Raw genomic sequence first — 16221 nt, 5'->3', positions numbered from 1 at the left:
TAAGTATGGTTGCAATCTTTTTGAAACGTTTATTTTACATGTTCATGGATTGTCTGTTTAAAAAAATGGTAAGTTTAAATTTACTTTGAAAGTTTTGGGACTCGCGAGTGAGTGAATGAGTTGGGTTTTACTGACTGACTGACTGACTGAGTTTGGTTTTACGCCGCTTTTATCAATATTCCACCAAAATCACGGCGGGGGACACCAGAAATGGGCTTCACACATTGTACCCATGTGGGGATTCGAACCCGGGTCTTCGGCGTGACGAGCAAACGCTTAACCACTAGGCTACCCCACCGCCCAGTTGGGTTTTACGCCGCTTTTAGCAATATTCCAGCAATATCACGGCCAGGGGACACGAGAAATGGTCACCACACATTGTACCCATGTGGGGAATCAAACCCTGGCGCTGGGCATGACGAGCGAACGTTTAATCCACTAGGTTACCCCACCACCCCACTAGTATACGTAATCAGTTACTGTTCAGTTACTGTTCAGTAACTGTATATTATTTATTTTATCTCGACCAGTGAATTGTCAACGCGTAGAATTACGCTTCGCGGAACATATATGTGGAAGTGATTTGCCTGCATGTCTGTATGCCATGAGCATGTCAATTGATCTCCAGAGGCAAGCGGACGTCCTCGTGCTGAATACAACATGACACAGACGATGTTCATGACGTGACGTGTGTAATTCAGACAGTTGTACTTCGGTCATGTTCAGTGCTCAGAACATATATAGAGAGACTATATAGGTAATACCGTATATAGAGAAAGTATATAGATAATATGAGTAGTATATGCAGATATTGATGTTGTATGTATGCGTGTATACAGACATACAGACGAAGACATGGGTGTGAGTGTTTGTATATGTATGTGCCCATCTGTCTGCTAAACACCTCGGTAAACACCATATCTGTTTCTCGCTTTTTCTGTCTGACAGTCCATTGTCTGCCGTCTAAACACCCCACGTGACCATCGTGAGATACATTGCGTTTCAACTAGTTTGCTCACCCCAATGACATCATCTAATCCTTCTTATGGGGCCTATAACCCGTCGTAAATAAACGTTTCATTTCTCGAGAACGTTTCTTAGATCCCGAGGAAAATGTGTATTTTTAGTTATCACATGTCAGTACACTATGTTTATGTATGTATGTATGTGTGTGTATGTACATATATATGTGTGTGTATGTGTGTGTGTGTATGTATGTGTGTGTGTGTGAATACAGTTTCGGATACATTGCTTGTGCACAATCGGAGTGCAAAAGAACAAAGAGTGAATAAAAAGAGAACATGTGTTTATTCACAATTAAGTATAATTTTTAAATCAGTAAGTGTTAACTAATAATTTATTGCAGGATGAAACACGATACGGATCACAAGTACCCTATTTTAACGTCTTTTGGTATGACGCAGTCGGGGATAGAACCCGCGACCTTCCGCTCTTCGGGCGGACGCTCTAACCACTACACCACGGAGGCGGTCCATAGACTGTAAATAATATGGCATGGCAATTCAGAAATAATTTTGTATTCGGCGAAGAACACATCCCATCTTCCTTACTGCGTCAGTAAATATTATGTCAAGTAAAAAAAGCAGGGTTGATGGAATAATTTGCTCTTACTGGTAAAGATTCAAACTCCTTACTGGACACGAGATACGTTTAGTTTCTTCAGTCCGGTAAAACATCACTTCTTCTTTCACACAACTTGCCATGTAATCCATCGCATCTATTTCTTTTTCTCCTTATCACTCGCCTTCTTTTCCGTTTTGGAATTTGCCTTTTCGCCTTTTTTGACACCAGCTGTGTTGGGGTTTTCTTCTTTTATCTTGATTTTGTCAGTTGCCTTTTGAAATCTAGCCCCTATTACATCTCCCAAACCCTTAGCAACAGCATCACCTATTGCTCTGCAAACTGTTTGGAACACAGTCTCTCCTAAGAACTTCAAAACAGCCATGGCCCTCTCTTGGTTTTTGTTAACTTCCTGCTTTGCCTGTTCTCTGAAATCTGGCGTCACGGACTGACATTTGAGTGTTCTTTCAGCAGCGTCTTTCTCTGCTTTAGCTTTCTGTTCCTCGGCATCCTTCTTCACATCAGCCAGCAATTGTGTCACCTCCTTTAATTCACCTTGCAGTTCCTTTATAACACTCTGTGATTCGCTTTCGTTTTGCTTTGCCTTTTCCAGTTCTGCGATTTGTGCTTGTAGAGTTTGCACCACCTCGTCTGCGTTCTTGTTCGTTTCTCGTAGCTTCTCTCGACATTCATCTTCTATCTGTCTTCTTTCCCTGTCCATATCTTCCTGGTGCTCCTTCTTAAGTTGCTCCTCTCTCCTCTTCATAGCCCGTTCAGCTTCCTCGTACATTTCATTGGTGTAATATGTGTTGCCATTTTCTCTAACAGTCCTGTCCACCAGACTCAGGAAGTTTTGAACGTCCCGATCTTTTTCCGCCTCCGAACCCCTGTTGTTGAAAGCAATATAACGATTATTGCAAGAGTTTAGAAGCTCTGTCAGCGGTTCTGGTGATGCGTGAATGAAATCTTCGATCGACTTACCATCAGCAATGAGATCATCCTTTCTAGTGAAAAGGACCAGGAGGTGTTTCAGCATTTCCCCACCAAAGACATCCTTAAAATGTTCCACGGTGTTTTGTTCTTCTTTGGTGAAACGATCGATGCGCAGAACCATCACAAAAGCATGGGGGCCAGGGGCTGTCATGGCAATGCATTTGACGATTTCTTTAGTAACAATTTCATTACTCATTCCTGTATCAAATAACCCCGGACTGTCAACTAATTCGATGTTTACTCCATTCCTCCTGGCAGTTCCTCTTTGACATTGCTTTGTCACCGATAACCCACAAGAGCTTGAAGCAAAGACTTGTTTTTGGAGGATGTTATTTCCCGTCATACTCTTACCAGAACCAGTTCGGCCGAGGAATACAATTCGCCTGTCCATACTGGCAGAATCGGGGATTTCTTGATCACCCAAAGAACGGAACTCCCAACTTGTCAGTAATCAAGGTGTGCTTAACCCTGGAAATAAAGAATAATATTTGTTGGTTTTTAGAAAATATCAACATTGTAGTTTATAAAGCCATGGGTCTAATTGGCTTTATCATTGTGATGATAATTCTTAATTTGAATTACATTCCTTTAGTGAGCCAGTGTTATTAATTTTACCCCCACATAGCCCTTTCACGGGTTTTTTCGTTTGATAATCAAGACAACCTCTACTCTAGCGCGAACGGGTTATACACACTGTTAAACGTATAACGTCAGTGCAAAAATATACTCAGTTTTGATTACCCTAAGAAATGGTTCCATTTGTGCAAAGGTCAAAGTGGATGTGACTATAAAGAGAATGGACTACTAAAAATTAGTAATGACACCAGGTGTTCGCAGTAATGTCCTGTCCTACCGATGGGACCCGCCAGTCACACAATGTGCCTACAACATATCAGCATTTACTGCTACACAGCAGTACTCCTTAAACAAACAAGACAATCAGGTAACTGCATTGCCTCTGTGGAACATCATTCTGTCTATATCCGTAGTGTTAGTGATCTGTTCTCACAGTACAGTTCACCGAACCATAACCAGTCTACCACAGTGAAAATACAAACTATCCATCCTGCCAGCTATCAACACACAGTGGCCGTCCCTGGCTCGTGCCACAAAACCAGCCTTTCAAACACCATAATAACCATAACCATATGCTATCGATTGGAAGTAAGATCGAATCGGAAATTATGCAAAACACCGATCCTAAACAATGATTAATAACGACAGGTATGTACGTACCTTCGTCGAGCAGCACTCGTCCTTTGTGTGGAATAATATTATAACGCTGTTTGAACGTGACGTCATAAAATATGACGACACTCTATTTTGAGACTGGGAATACCCAGCACAGCTGTTGTGGGAGAGTTGTTATGGAGATCACAGTGATTATATCGTGGCGATGCAGACAGAAACGACAAAGAGACTGCACGTCCCCAAGTTCAGGTAATGGGTGGTTTCCTTTCTTAATGGGTGTACCGTGTCGTTTGATAGAGGTTAGTGAGTCATCGCAATACACCCTGCCACCGCTGATTGCTTTTGTGGAATTTTGTATTCCCGGGGAGAGAAATATATTCCCAAGGAATCAGTTGTAGAGTGTATCGGTAAGTACTCCTGGTTATCTGGGCATAAGTTGTATGGGCCTGTGGTGACAAGCATTTCAATGTCATTGAAATATGATGTATAATACCATTAACCTCAACATTTCTCATTATCACAGATCACAAGTTTATCACCGAATTTACGGCTGTTTTATCAGTAAATTTTTAACTTTTCCTTTCACTATCATTATAAATATATGTACAGTGAAGCCTCGTTAATCCGAACGGTTGCGTTTCTCAGCAAAGGATTGCGGATAGTCCGGACTACTGATTCAAGACCCAAGGAAACCGAATTTCCGGATTATCGAGGCAAATTAAATAGGCATAGATTGGTAACAAGTTAAAATCGTCCGGGAAGCGAAATATCCGGATTATCGGAGTCCGTACTAACGGGGCTTCACTGTATATGTAGTGCGTTTGAGTGTGTGCTTTGTGTGTGAGCTTTGTATGTGCTGTGTGTGTGTTGACGCTTGATAAAGTACACTCAATGTGCAGATCGTTATATACTATCAAAGCAACGTGTACAGATCCTTATGCCGTTATCAAACTTTCTGTCCTAGTTGTGTTTACTTTGTATATCTAAACAAATCCAAAGTTTGATACTACATGAACACGCAACTGATACACATTTTTCACAATATACTTTAATCCACACTGCTGATGCATGTACGTGGATGTACATCGTGTACATGTGTATGTATACAGTCCTATACATATATACCCTGTCGCCAACTTCACCTATTTGAATATCCCCCAACCTGTAGCTCACACAGGTGTGCTGTTTGTTCAGAGTGAACCCGTCGAAGTCATTGATATGCACTATGGGCTCGAACTCGAGACAGTTACCACAAGATACAGCAATATCAGGAACATCTCTGGAAAACGCTCAAATAGGTACGTTTTCTATTTCTCGTATTGTTTCGATTTTATACATTTCTATAGTTGAGTCACATGACATGATAATATTTTACCTTACATGTAAAATACTTGAATTCAGTTTAAATAAATGTCCGTTTACCCTTTGCAGCGGCGTAAACATATCCCCGTTGATGAGCTTTTTGTTGTGTTAATGTACACCATATGCGTTGGTTCAAGAAAGCATAGATTTACCTGCTTCAAAAAACTTATTAGTGAACATTCACACCGCGTCTTCTATGATTAAATGGAACATATTTCATACCAAACTCTTGTCTAGTTCTCGAAGTCGAAGTTTATTCAGTGTAGTTTTAGGAACTTTGATTAGCGTTGATACAGTGAGTGTTCGATATATGCCGAGGTATAAATGCTTCAAATATATCAATATAATGGTACGTGACACATGTATTTCTAGGATGGTCATGCTCAAGGTGCACGTTTATTAACGCCGAGTCCATCCAAGTTTGTCAGATGTGTGAATACCAGAGGATACTGGACGATTCACTTCAAGCTGTTCAAGATGACCAAACGCAACAAGACTGTGACAGTACACAGCTACAAATGCGTGATCGGCAAGTGGATTCAAAAACGGATATCCCTACACCGAGGCACGTAGAACATGGTGGTAAGTACATTTACTGACATTCATTATGTTACGTGGGGTATGAATCGATGTGTTTCCCACTTTGGTGAAGAAGTAGCGTTAGTGTGGTGTAGATAAACCAAGACAATAATCAGGATAATTCAAGGAGTCGAACCCCTGATCAAAGGATCATGGCAGGCCGAACCGTGGACACAATCTGTACATACTTACGCGCGCACACGCACACACGCACACACACACATTGTTCTGTTGGGTCAAAGATCATACAACCTCAGAATTGCTCATAGCATATATTATAGAGATATCTGAATCCTCGTTTATACCATAATCTCTTAGGCTGTATACATTGCTAATTCATATTAATATTATAAAGATTTCTGAATCCTCGTTTTTACCATAATCTCTTAGGCTGTATACATTGCTAATTCATATTAATATTATAAAGATTCCTGAATCCTCGTTTTTACCATAATCTCTTAGGCTGTATACATTGCTAATTCATAATGGGTTATATTGCATGTTTGTTAAGAAATAAATCAGTCTAAGAATTGATAAATCGTATTTCTCTGAAAACATAGTGTAAGAAGGCATTGTGAAAGTGAATTAAACAAGATGTATTTAGAGAATGTTTAAACGAGGATCCAACATGCCGATGTGGCAACCCATGTGAAAGTTAATTGAATTGATGTATCTTAACTTTAGTGGATCAAAGCGACTTTATAACTACCATGTACATTTTTTCTTTGTGTAGTGTTAGTAACAACAGATCTGTGCAGCGACGACCTGAAACTATGTCAAGACACTTTGACATGTCATAACTAAAAATACACAATTTCCTCAGGAACTAAGAACATTCTCGAGAAATGAAACGTTTATTTACGACGCTCTAACCACTACACCACGGAGGTGGTCGGTTAAATTATTAGGGATGTGGGGGAAAAGTGGGTTTAATGTCGCTGTTAAGATTGCTACGCTACAGCGACATGACTAGTGTGTGCGTGCGTATTGTTTGTAGGCATGCGTGAGTACGTGCTCGTATGATTGTACTTATCCCTACTAATGTCAGTTCCATTGCACTAGCTTATTCTAAAATAGTGAGTGGGTGGGTTTAGTTTTACGCCGCACTCAGCAATATTCCAGCTATATGGGGGAACTTATAAAATAACATGTCGCAGTTGTAACGTGACTATACTTGAAAGTGTAGGGATTACCTCCCTTTTATTGTGTTTATGATCATGTTCATGTGGCCCTTCTTCAACACACCGGTTTTACCACATCTAAGGATCCACTACCCACATCACACAGACACCTTGTCTAGGTATACGACGCTGGCCTCACTGCGAACACCCGGTGTTACTGTTGTAAATCATAATACCTACGTTGAAGTAGTATCACTTTTCGTTACTAGTGCTCAGTGGCCACTGGTTGTGACAATTAAAAACATGACCACATCTTTAGCACCTCGCAAAGCTAGGACGTGCCCGTTGTTCAACAAGGAGTTCAACAGCACCTCAACAGCAAAGCTAGGACTCACTAGTGTAAATGTAGCCACTTACGTTGTTCAACAGGGAGTTCAATATGATATATGATATTTTGATATATGATATTTATATAGCGCACATAACTTTACCAGGCAACTAGCCTTTCGCAATTGCTCAAGGCGCTGGTATATTTTCCAGAACTCACTAAACCGATAACTTCATGACGCTCCATGTATTACAAAACTCACCATTAAGCAGCACATGTTCACGTGAAATGAAAATTCAACAAGCTAACTAAAGAAAAGATGTTCAGGCGCATTCATCAAAAGTTATTTCTCATAATTGTCACCAAAAGAACATTCCAAAGCCACTTTGCACGTATCACTTTCAGTCCAGTTATCGCCAGTGCCAAATCTGAAGACTAGGTGTTAAATATAGAGTGAAACTTAATAGTTCGAAAGGTCGATGCTTGTTCTGGATTCTCTAACAGAAAGAATTACAGGGTATTTTTCACTAATATCCACATAATGTTTGTCCTCCACCAGTATACGTTGCTTTCTCATATGTGCTCTCTAGGTGCGTTGTAACACCAGTGGTGACTGTTACTTGGGCGCAACTATTTTGAAACATGCTATATTTATAGCGTTTTGACCACTGACGGTTTTCTTATCTTTTTGGGGAAAGTTGTGATCCGAAAGTGTACAAGGAAATATTGACAAAATGCAATCTTGAGATGGGTATAAATTAGCAGATATTTACGTTAAGAGATATTGCGTTGAGTAGTGTTTAACACCATCTTAGCAAGTGTTGATAAGATAACTGCTTGTTAAACAGTCAACTGAACACTACAGACAAGTCATTTAGAGTAATTTTAAATTAAAACAGTGCAATACACTGGTTGATGATACAGTCGAGAGACCAGGCACACTGTATTCACCAGTGACACACGTTAGGGCTGCGCTCAGCGAGCACAGCATGACAGCGAAGCTATTTCTGTCCCAGTCTGGACGGCCCCAACTCGGTATATTTGGGTCTGATTCGACATCGGTGTCGTGTCAGTTTTGTTCGATGTAAACGAAATCATAAACAAAAGCAGTTTCGTTACGAGGCTACTCTGATAGGGTGCGAATGTTACTACTTGTTTAGTGAGCAATGCCACTTGTGTAGTGAGTGTCACTAAAGGTTCGGTGAAAGTGTTACTGTGAAGCCAGTGTTACTACAGGTTCAGGGGAAGTGTTACTGCGTAGTCAGTGTTACTAAAGGTTCTGTGAAAGTGTTACTGTGTAGTGAGTGTTACTAAAGGTTCGGTGAAAGTGTTACTGTGTAGTGAGTGTTACGAAAAGGTTCGGTGAAAGTGTTACTGTGTAGTCAGTGTTACTAAAGGTTCGGTGAAAGTGTTACTGTGTAGTCAGTGTTACTAAAGGTTCTGTGAAACTGTTACTGTGTAGTCAGTGTTACTAAAGGTTCTGTGAAAGTGTTACTGTGTAGTCAGTGTTACTACAGGTTCAGTGAAAGTGTTACTGTGCAGTAAGAGTTACTACAGGTTCAGTGAAAGTGTTACTGTGTAGTGAGAGTTACTACAGATTCAGTGAAAGTGTTACTATGTAGTGAGAGTTACTACAGGTTCCGTGAGAGTATTACTGACTATGTAGTGAGAGTCACTAAAGGTTCGGTGAAAGTGTTACTGTGTAGTAAGAGTTACTACAGTTTCTGTGAAAGTGTTACTATGTAATGAGTGTGGCTACAGGTTCAGTGAAAGTGTTACTGTGTAGTAAGAGTTACTACAGGTTCAGTGAAAGTGTTACTGTGTAGTAAGAGTTACTACAGGTCCAGTGAAAATGTTACTGTGCAGTAAGAGTTACTACAGGTCCAATGAAAGTGTTACTGTGTAGTAAGAGTTACTACAGGTTCAGTGAAAGTGTTACTGTGTAGTAAGAGTTACAACAGGTCCAGTGAAAGTGTTACTGTGTAGTGATAGTTGTGAATGTTACTTTGTGTTACGTTAGAGAGTAGCGTACTATGTTAATGTTACTATGTGTAACGTTAGAGAGTAGCGTGCTATGTGAATGTTACTTTGTGTAACGTTAGAGAGTAACGTACTGTTTGAATGTTACTATGTGTTACGTTAGAGAGTAGCGTACTATGTGAATGTTCCTATGTGTAACGTTAGAGAGTAACGTACTATGTGGATGTTACTATGTGCAATGTTTGCGAGTAGCGTACAATGTTAATGTCACTATGTGCAACGTTAGAGAGTAGCGTACTATGTGAATGTTACTATGTGTAACGTTAGAGAGTAACGTACTATGTGGATGTTACTATGTGCAATGTTTGCGAGTAGCGTACTATGTTAATGTCACTATGTGCAACGTTAGAGAGTAACGTACTATGTGAATGTTACTATGTGTAACGTTAGAGAGTAACGTACTATGTGAATGCTTCTATGTGTAACGTTAGAGAGTAACGTACTATGTGGATGTTACTATGTGCAATGTTTGCGAGTAGCGTACTATGTGAATGTCACTATGTGCAACGTTAGAGAGTAACCTTCTATGTGAATGTTACTATGTGTAACGTTAGAGAGTAACGTACTATGTGAATGTTACTATGTGTAACGTTAGAGAGTAGCGTACTATGTGAATGTTACTATGTGCAATGTTTGCGAGTAGCGTACTATGTGAATGTTACTATGTGTACCGTTAGAGAGTAGCGTACTATGTGAATGTTACTATGTGCAATGTTTGCGAGTAGCGTACTATGCGAATGTTACTATGTGTACCGTTAGAGAGTAGCGTACTATGTTAATGTTACTGTGTGTAACGTTAGAGAGTAGCGTACTATGTTAATGTTACTATGTGTACCGTTAGAGAGTAGCGTACTATGTTAATGTTACTGTGTGTAACGTTAGAGAGTAACGTACTATGTTAATGTTACTATGTGCAATGTTTGCGAGTAGCGTACTATGTGAATGTTACTATATGTAACGTTAGAGAGTAGCGTACTATGTGAATGTTACTATGTGCAATGTTTGCGAGTAGCGTACTATGTGAATGTTACTATGTGTACCGTTAGAGAGTAGCGTACTATGTTAATGTTACTGTGTGTAACGTTAGAGAGTAGCGTACTATGTTAATGTTACTGTGTGTACCGTTAGAGAGTAGCGTACTATGTTAATGTTACTGTGTGTAACGTTAGAGTAACGTACTATGTTAATGTTACTATGTGTACCGTTAGAGAGTAACGTACTATGTTAATGTTACTATGTGTACCGTTAGAGAGTAGCGTACTATGTTAATGTTACTGTGTGTACCGTTAGAGAGTAGCGTACTATGTGAATGTTTCTATGTGTACCGTTAGAGAGTAACGTACTATGTTAATGTTACTATGTGTACCGTTAGAGAGTAGCGTACTATGTGAATGTTACTGTGTGTAAAGTTAGAGAGTAACGTACTATGTTAATGTTACTATGTGTACCGTTAGAGAGTAACGTACTATGTTAATGTTACTGTGTGTAACGTTAGAGAGTAACGTACTATGTTAATGTTACTATGTGTACCGTTAGACAGTAACGTACTATGTTAATGTTACTATGTGGAACGTTTGAGTGTAACGTACTATGTTAATGTTACTGTGTGTAACGTTAGAGAATAACGTACTATGAGAATGTTACTGTGTGTAACGTTAGAGAGTAGCGTACTATGTTAATGTTACTATGCGTACCGTTAGAGAGTAACGTACTATGTGAATGTTACTGTGTGTAACGTTAGAGACTAGCGTACTATGTTAATGTTACTATGTGTACCGTTAGAGAGTAGCGTACTATGTTAATGTTACTATGTGTACCGTTAGAGAGTAACGTACTATGTGAATGTTACTATGTGTACCGTTAGAGAGTAACGTACTATGTTAATGTTACTATGTGTACCGTTAAAGAGTAACGTACTATGTTAATGTTACTATGTGTACCGTTAGAGAGTAGCGTACTATGTTAATGTTACTATGTGCAATGTTTGAGTGTAACGTACTATGTTAATGTTACTATGTGTACCGTTAGAGAGTAACGTACTATGTTAATGTTACTATGTGTACCGTTAGAGAGTAGCGTACTATGTTAATGTTACTATCTGCAATGTTTGAGTGTAACGTACTATGTTAATGTTACTATGTGTACCGTTAGAGAGTAACGTACTATGTGAATGTTACTATGTGTACCATTAGAGAGTAGCGTACTATGTGAATGTTACTATGTGTACCGTTAGAGAGTAACGTACTATGTTAATGTTACTATGTGTACCGTTAGAGAGTAACGTACTATGTTAATGTTACTGTGTGTAACGTTAGAGAGTAGCGTACTATGTTAATGTTACTATGTGTAACGTTAGAGAGTAACGTACTATGTTAATGTTACTATGTGTACCGTTAGAGAGTAACGTACTATGTGAATGTTACTATGTGTACTGTTAGAGAGTAACGTACTATGTTAATATTACTATGTGTACCGTTAGAGAGTAACGTACTATGTTAATGTTACTATGTGCAATGTTTGAGTGTAACGTACTATGTTAATGTTACTGTGTGTAACGTTAGAGAGTAACGTACTATGAGAATGTTACTGTGTGTAACGTTAGAGAGTAGCGTACTATGTTAATGTTACTATGCGTACCGTTAGAGAGTAACGTACTATGTTAATGTTACTGTGTGTAACGTTAGAGACTAGCGTACTATGTTAATGTTACTATGTGTACCGTTAGAGAGTAGCGTACTATGTTAATGTTACTATGTGTACCGTTAGAGAGTAACGTACTATGTGAATGTTACTATGTGTACCGTTAGAGAGTAACGTACTATGTTAATGTTACTATGTGTACCGTTAGAGAGTAGCGTACTATGTTAATGTTACTATGTGTACCGTTAGAGAGTAGCGTACTATGTTAATGTTACTATGTGTAAAGTTAGAGAGTAACGTACTATGTGTTGTGTTGTCGCAACCTGTCAAGGACGCTACTGACGTCCCACTTTAGTCACCATACATGTATACCTTAATAGGAAAATCAACTTTCATTATGCCAAAGCCAGTGAGTCACGGCAAACCATATGTCCTTTTCTGGATGCCATGTCCCAGTGCGTGCACCATGCGTGATATCAACTGGTTCAAACATCCTCTTTGCAAAGAAAGTATCTTCCTTCTTGATATGTATTTCCTGATGTAGGAGATGACGCAACATAGGATGTAGAGGTGGGAGTGGGTGGTGGTGGTATGTTTTTCTTCCTTGGACGCCATAGTCTTTTTTATGTACTGTAAGCCATTAAAAACGCAATTGGTCTTTGTTGTCCTGAAACTTACAAAAGTTCTATTGAAGATTTTTTTTCCTGCGATACAGAGGATGTAGGGATAAAAGGCTGTTATTCTGGCCCATTTCGAGTTCGAGTCCCGGAGCATTCCTCTCACATGAACTTTGATACTTAAAACTGAACCTTTGACATTTCTCGTAAACACAACCACATTCATGAAACACGCTGTGCACATGCATTATCTGCACCCAGGCCCTGTTAAGCGGAAGGAATTGTGGAACTCAATCACTTTGAGAAAATGCCACACTTGACACAAGACGAAAGGAATCAGGTTATCGGTATGGTCAACCAAGGTGCTTCAGATGTGATGATTGCCAGGTACTTTAATGTGCATCCACCCATCTTTGGAGCTTGTGGATAATTGAATAGACGCTATTGCGTTTCTATGTTTTAAACTATTGATTTCAACAAGACATGATTGTCTCTTTTATCTCAAAATTACCAATAAGTTGTTAGTTGCTCAATCCTAGCCCTAACATTTATTTTAACATTGAAATGCTGATCTACTGTTGAAAGACCAACGAATAGTGTAGTGTTGTGTAGTGGGTTTGTTGTTTAATGCCAAACTCAGCAATATTCCAGCTATATTGCCCTGGTTTGTAAATAATCGTGTCTGGACCAGGCAATCCAGTGATTAACATCATAAGCATCGATCTACGCAAATAGGATACGATGACATGTGTCAACAAAGTGAGCCTGACCACCCGATCCCGTTAGTCGCCTCTTACAATAAGCATGGGTTACTGAAGACCCATTCTAATCCGTATCTTCACGCGTCCATGTATGAGAGACATGTATTCGCATACCAGTTAGGTGTGAGCCAGAGAATGCTCTGAAACCAATACTGTTAATACTGTTTTAAACATGCATTTATCGATGACTGCTACATAGGAAACTGTTGTTTGCCAGTTTAAGACAGGCGTGGCACTGTGTTGTCTCGCATCTACCTGTACATGTCCATGATAATATGGTGAATATCAAATTCGCCTGATGTGTTGCCTAATCAAATCTCAAGCACAACTTTTCCTCATGGAAGTCACCTACGGGCGCCATGTGGTGGTACTAATGCGTTTGAAAGGTGTTGACCTGGCCTTGGTCAGGATAGTGTTGCGGATTATCGAGACAAATTAAATAGGCATAGATTGGTAACAAGCTGAAATCGTCCGGGAGGCGAGACATCCGGATTATCGGGGTCCGGACTAACGGGGCTTCACTGTATATTTTTAGTTTCATAATCAGTTGTTTTGTTTTTTATCATATTCCCAAATCATGAAAAGAGGCAGTTCTCATCAAGATGTGGTGAAAAGTAAAAAATGGTCATAAATCTTAATAGTATAATGCTTGAATTTGGAAAATGTTAATATGTACATTTTGTAGATTTTAATACAGTGTCCTTGTATAGAGGGGGTGTTGCCATTCGTGAAAAATATCACATCAGCTTATCCAGTGTCCATTCTAAACAATGTAGGTATCACGTTTACACACACTAACCAAAAGGCTACGCACCACACACGCTACAATAAACAAATACACACAAATACCACACACATGCACACGCACACCAGATACAAGGACACCACTTACGTACACTTACACAATGGCCTCTTGCACACACAGAAACCTTAACATACATACACACCATACACACATGCACACAACGCACATTATTTACATACAAACACAACACACGCAAGCATGCATAAACCATACACACATATACACACACATGTACACCACATTCACCACATTCACTCACTTAGTATTGGGGCGGTAGGGTAGCCAAGCAACTACATACAGCGTCCGCTCGTCACACCCCCGTTACTCATATGGGTACAATGTGTGAAGCCCATTTCTGGTGCCCGCCGCCGTGACATTGCTAGATTAGTGGTAAAAGCGGCTTAAAACTAAGCTCACTCACTTACACACAGCCTATGTCACACACACACACACACACACACACACACACACACACACACACACACACACACACACACACACACACACACACACACACACACACACACACACACACACACACACACACGCAATGAATGTTTGATCTGTTGAAGAGTAGAATTGTTTCAGCCGTAATCATGATATACTTGATTTCTCTGTTTGTACAATTACGTCGTCACCAGCCACAGAGCAAACAAACTCACAATTTCTGGTTGGGCTTTTAGAATTTTTGTAATTTTGTATCTGTATGTGCTGTTTTCGTATCTTTCCCCAAAAATATAAGTCCATTTTTCAGAGTGGCAGTGCACGAGCTGTACCTGTATCAATGTTCACAGTGATGTGTGCGATGCATACGGCCAGCACATAACAGGTAATGTCGCATTTGGCGAAGTTTGAAACATTCTATATGTAATCAAAAGATAATGAACACAAATGTTCCTCCTACGCGTTTTTCATCTCTATTTTCAAAACCCTCGAGATAAAGCCGAAAGATTTTGTAGGAAAATTCGGTATGTGTCATTATTTACGGAATTAATGTATATACTACACTACGATTACGCCCGTTGATACCTATGGCTTGTTTGTTGGTGTTTAATTCAGCAATACACAGTACCTGGGATCGTTTTAACATGATACCATGATGAGAGTTATGGTATGTATAATACCATGATGAGGGTAATGGTATGTATAATGCATGATGAAGGTTATGGTATGTATAATACCACGATGAGGTTTATTGTATGTATAATACCATGATGAGGATTATGGTATGTATAATACATGATGAGGGTTATGGTATGTATAATACCACGATGAGGTTTATTGTATGTATAATACATGATGGGGATTATGGTATGTATAATACATGATGAGGGTTATGGTAACTATGTATAATACATGATGAGGATTATGGTATGTATAATACATGATGAGGATTATGGTAAGTATAATACATGATGAGGATTATGGTAAGTATAATACATGATAAGGGATATGGTAACTATGTATAATACATGATGGGGATTATGGTATGTATAATACATGATGAGGATTATGGCAACTATGTATAATACATGATGAGGATTATGGTAAGTATAATACATGATGAGGATTATGTTTTTAATTCAGCAATACACAGTACCTGGGATCGTTTTAACATGATACCATGATGAGAGTTATGGTATGTATAATACCATGATGAGGGTAATGGTATGTATAATGCATGATGAAGGTTATGGTATGTATAATACCACGATGAGGTTTATTGTATGTATAATACCATGATGAGGATTATGGTATGTATAATACATGATGAGGGTTATAGTATGTATAATACCATAATGAGGGTTATGGTAACTATGTATAATACATGATGGGGATTATGGTATGTATAATACATGATGAGGGTTATGGTAACTATGTATAATACATGATGAGGATTATGGTATGTATAATACATGATGAGGATTATGGTAAGTATAATACATGATGAGGATTATGGTAAGTATAATACATGATAAGGGATATGGGAAGGATATGTATAATACATGATGGGGATTATGGTATGTATAATACATGATGAGGATTATGGTAACTATGTATAATACATGATGAGGATTATGGTATGTATAATACATGATGAGGATTATGGTAAGTATAATACATGATGAGGATTATGGTAAGTATAATACATGATAAGGGATATGGTAACTATGTATACTACATGATGAGGATTATGGTATGT

At 39.0% G+C, this 16221-nt stretch overlaps 2 protein-coding genes across 5 annotated transcripts in view; one reads left to right on the top strand and one right to left on the bottom strand.

Annotated features, from left to right (window-relative positions):
* Positions 1–1289: 1289 nt before the first annotated feature.
* LOC124268459 (GTPase IMAP family member 9-like) lies at positions 1290–4122 on the bottom strand. Its single transcript, XM_046703435.1, has 2 exons — positions 3811–4122; positions 1290–3042 (listed from the first exon to the last, which is right to left on the bottom strand). The coding sequence occupies exon 2, from the start codon at positions 2963–2965 to the stop codon at positions 1739–1741; it is 1227 nt and encodes a 408-aa protein (XP_046559391.1). The 5' UTR covers positions 2966–3042; positions 3811–4122; the 3' UTR covers positions 1290–1738.
* Positions 3206–16221, top strand: part of LOC124268454 (GTPase IMAP family member 9-like) — a 29174-nt gene continuing 16158 nt past the window's right edge. Inside the window, exons 1-7 of one of the 4 annotated variants that reach the window (XM_046703415.1) lie at positions 3206–3517; positions 3903–3921; positions 3975–4014; positions 4289–4323; positions 4956–5063; positions 5500–5709; positions 14773–14847. In XM_046703415.1, the coding sequence (XP_046559371.1) occupies positions 3392–3517; positions 3903–3921; positions 3975–4014; positions 4289–4323; positions 4956–5063; positions 5500–5709; positions 14773–14847 (613 nt within the window). In that variant the 5' untranslated portion in view covers positions 3206–3391. Of the gene's footprint in view, positions 3518–3902; positions 4015–4288; positions 4324–4955; positions 5064–5499; positions 5710–14772; positions 14848–16221 lie in introns of those variants that run through there. The other 3 variants (XM_046703417.1, XM_046703416.1, XM_046703419.1) reach the window with 3 other exon arrangements.

Source organism: Haliotis rubra, unplaced genomic scaffold, assembly GCF_003918875.1.
Source record: "Haliotis rubra isolate DU_JTF1 unplaced genomic scaffold, ASM391887v1 Scf1381, whole genome shotgun sequence".
In the NCBI taxonomy this organism is placed as follows: domain Eukaryota; kingdom Metazoa; phylum Mollusca; class Gastropoda; order Lepetellida; family Haliotidae; genus Haliotis; species Haliotis rubra.
The sequence above is the reverse complement of the archived record's forward strand: the minus strand, read 5'-3'. Positions and strand labels throughout refer to the sequence as shown.

What these genes read in the sequence shown, in the direction of transcription:
- LOC124268459 (XM_046703435.1), bottom strand. Translation starts at nt 2,965, where the DNA reads ATGGACAGGCGAATTGTATTCCTCGGCCGAACTGGTTCTGGTAAGAGT.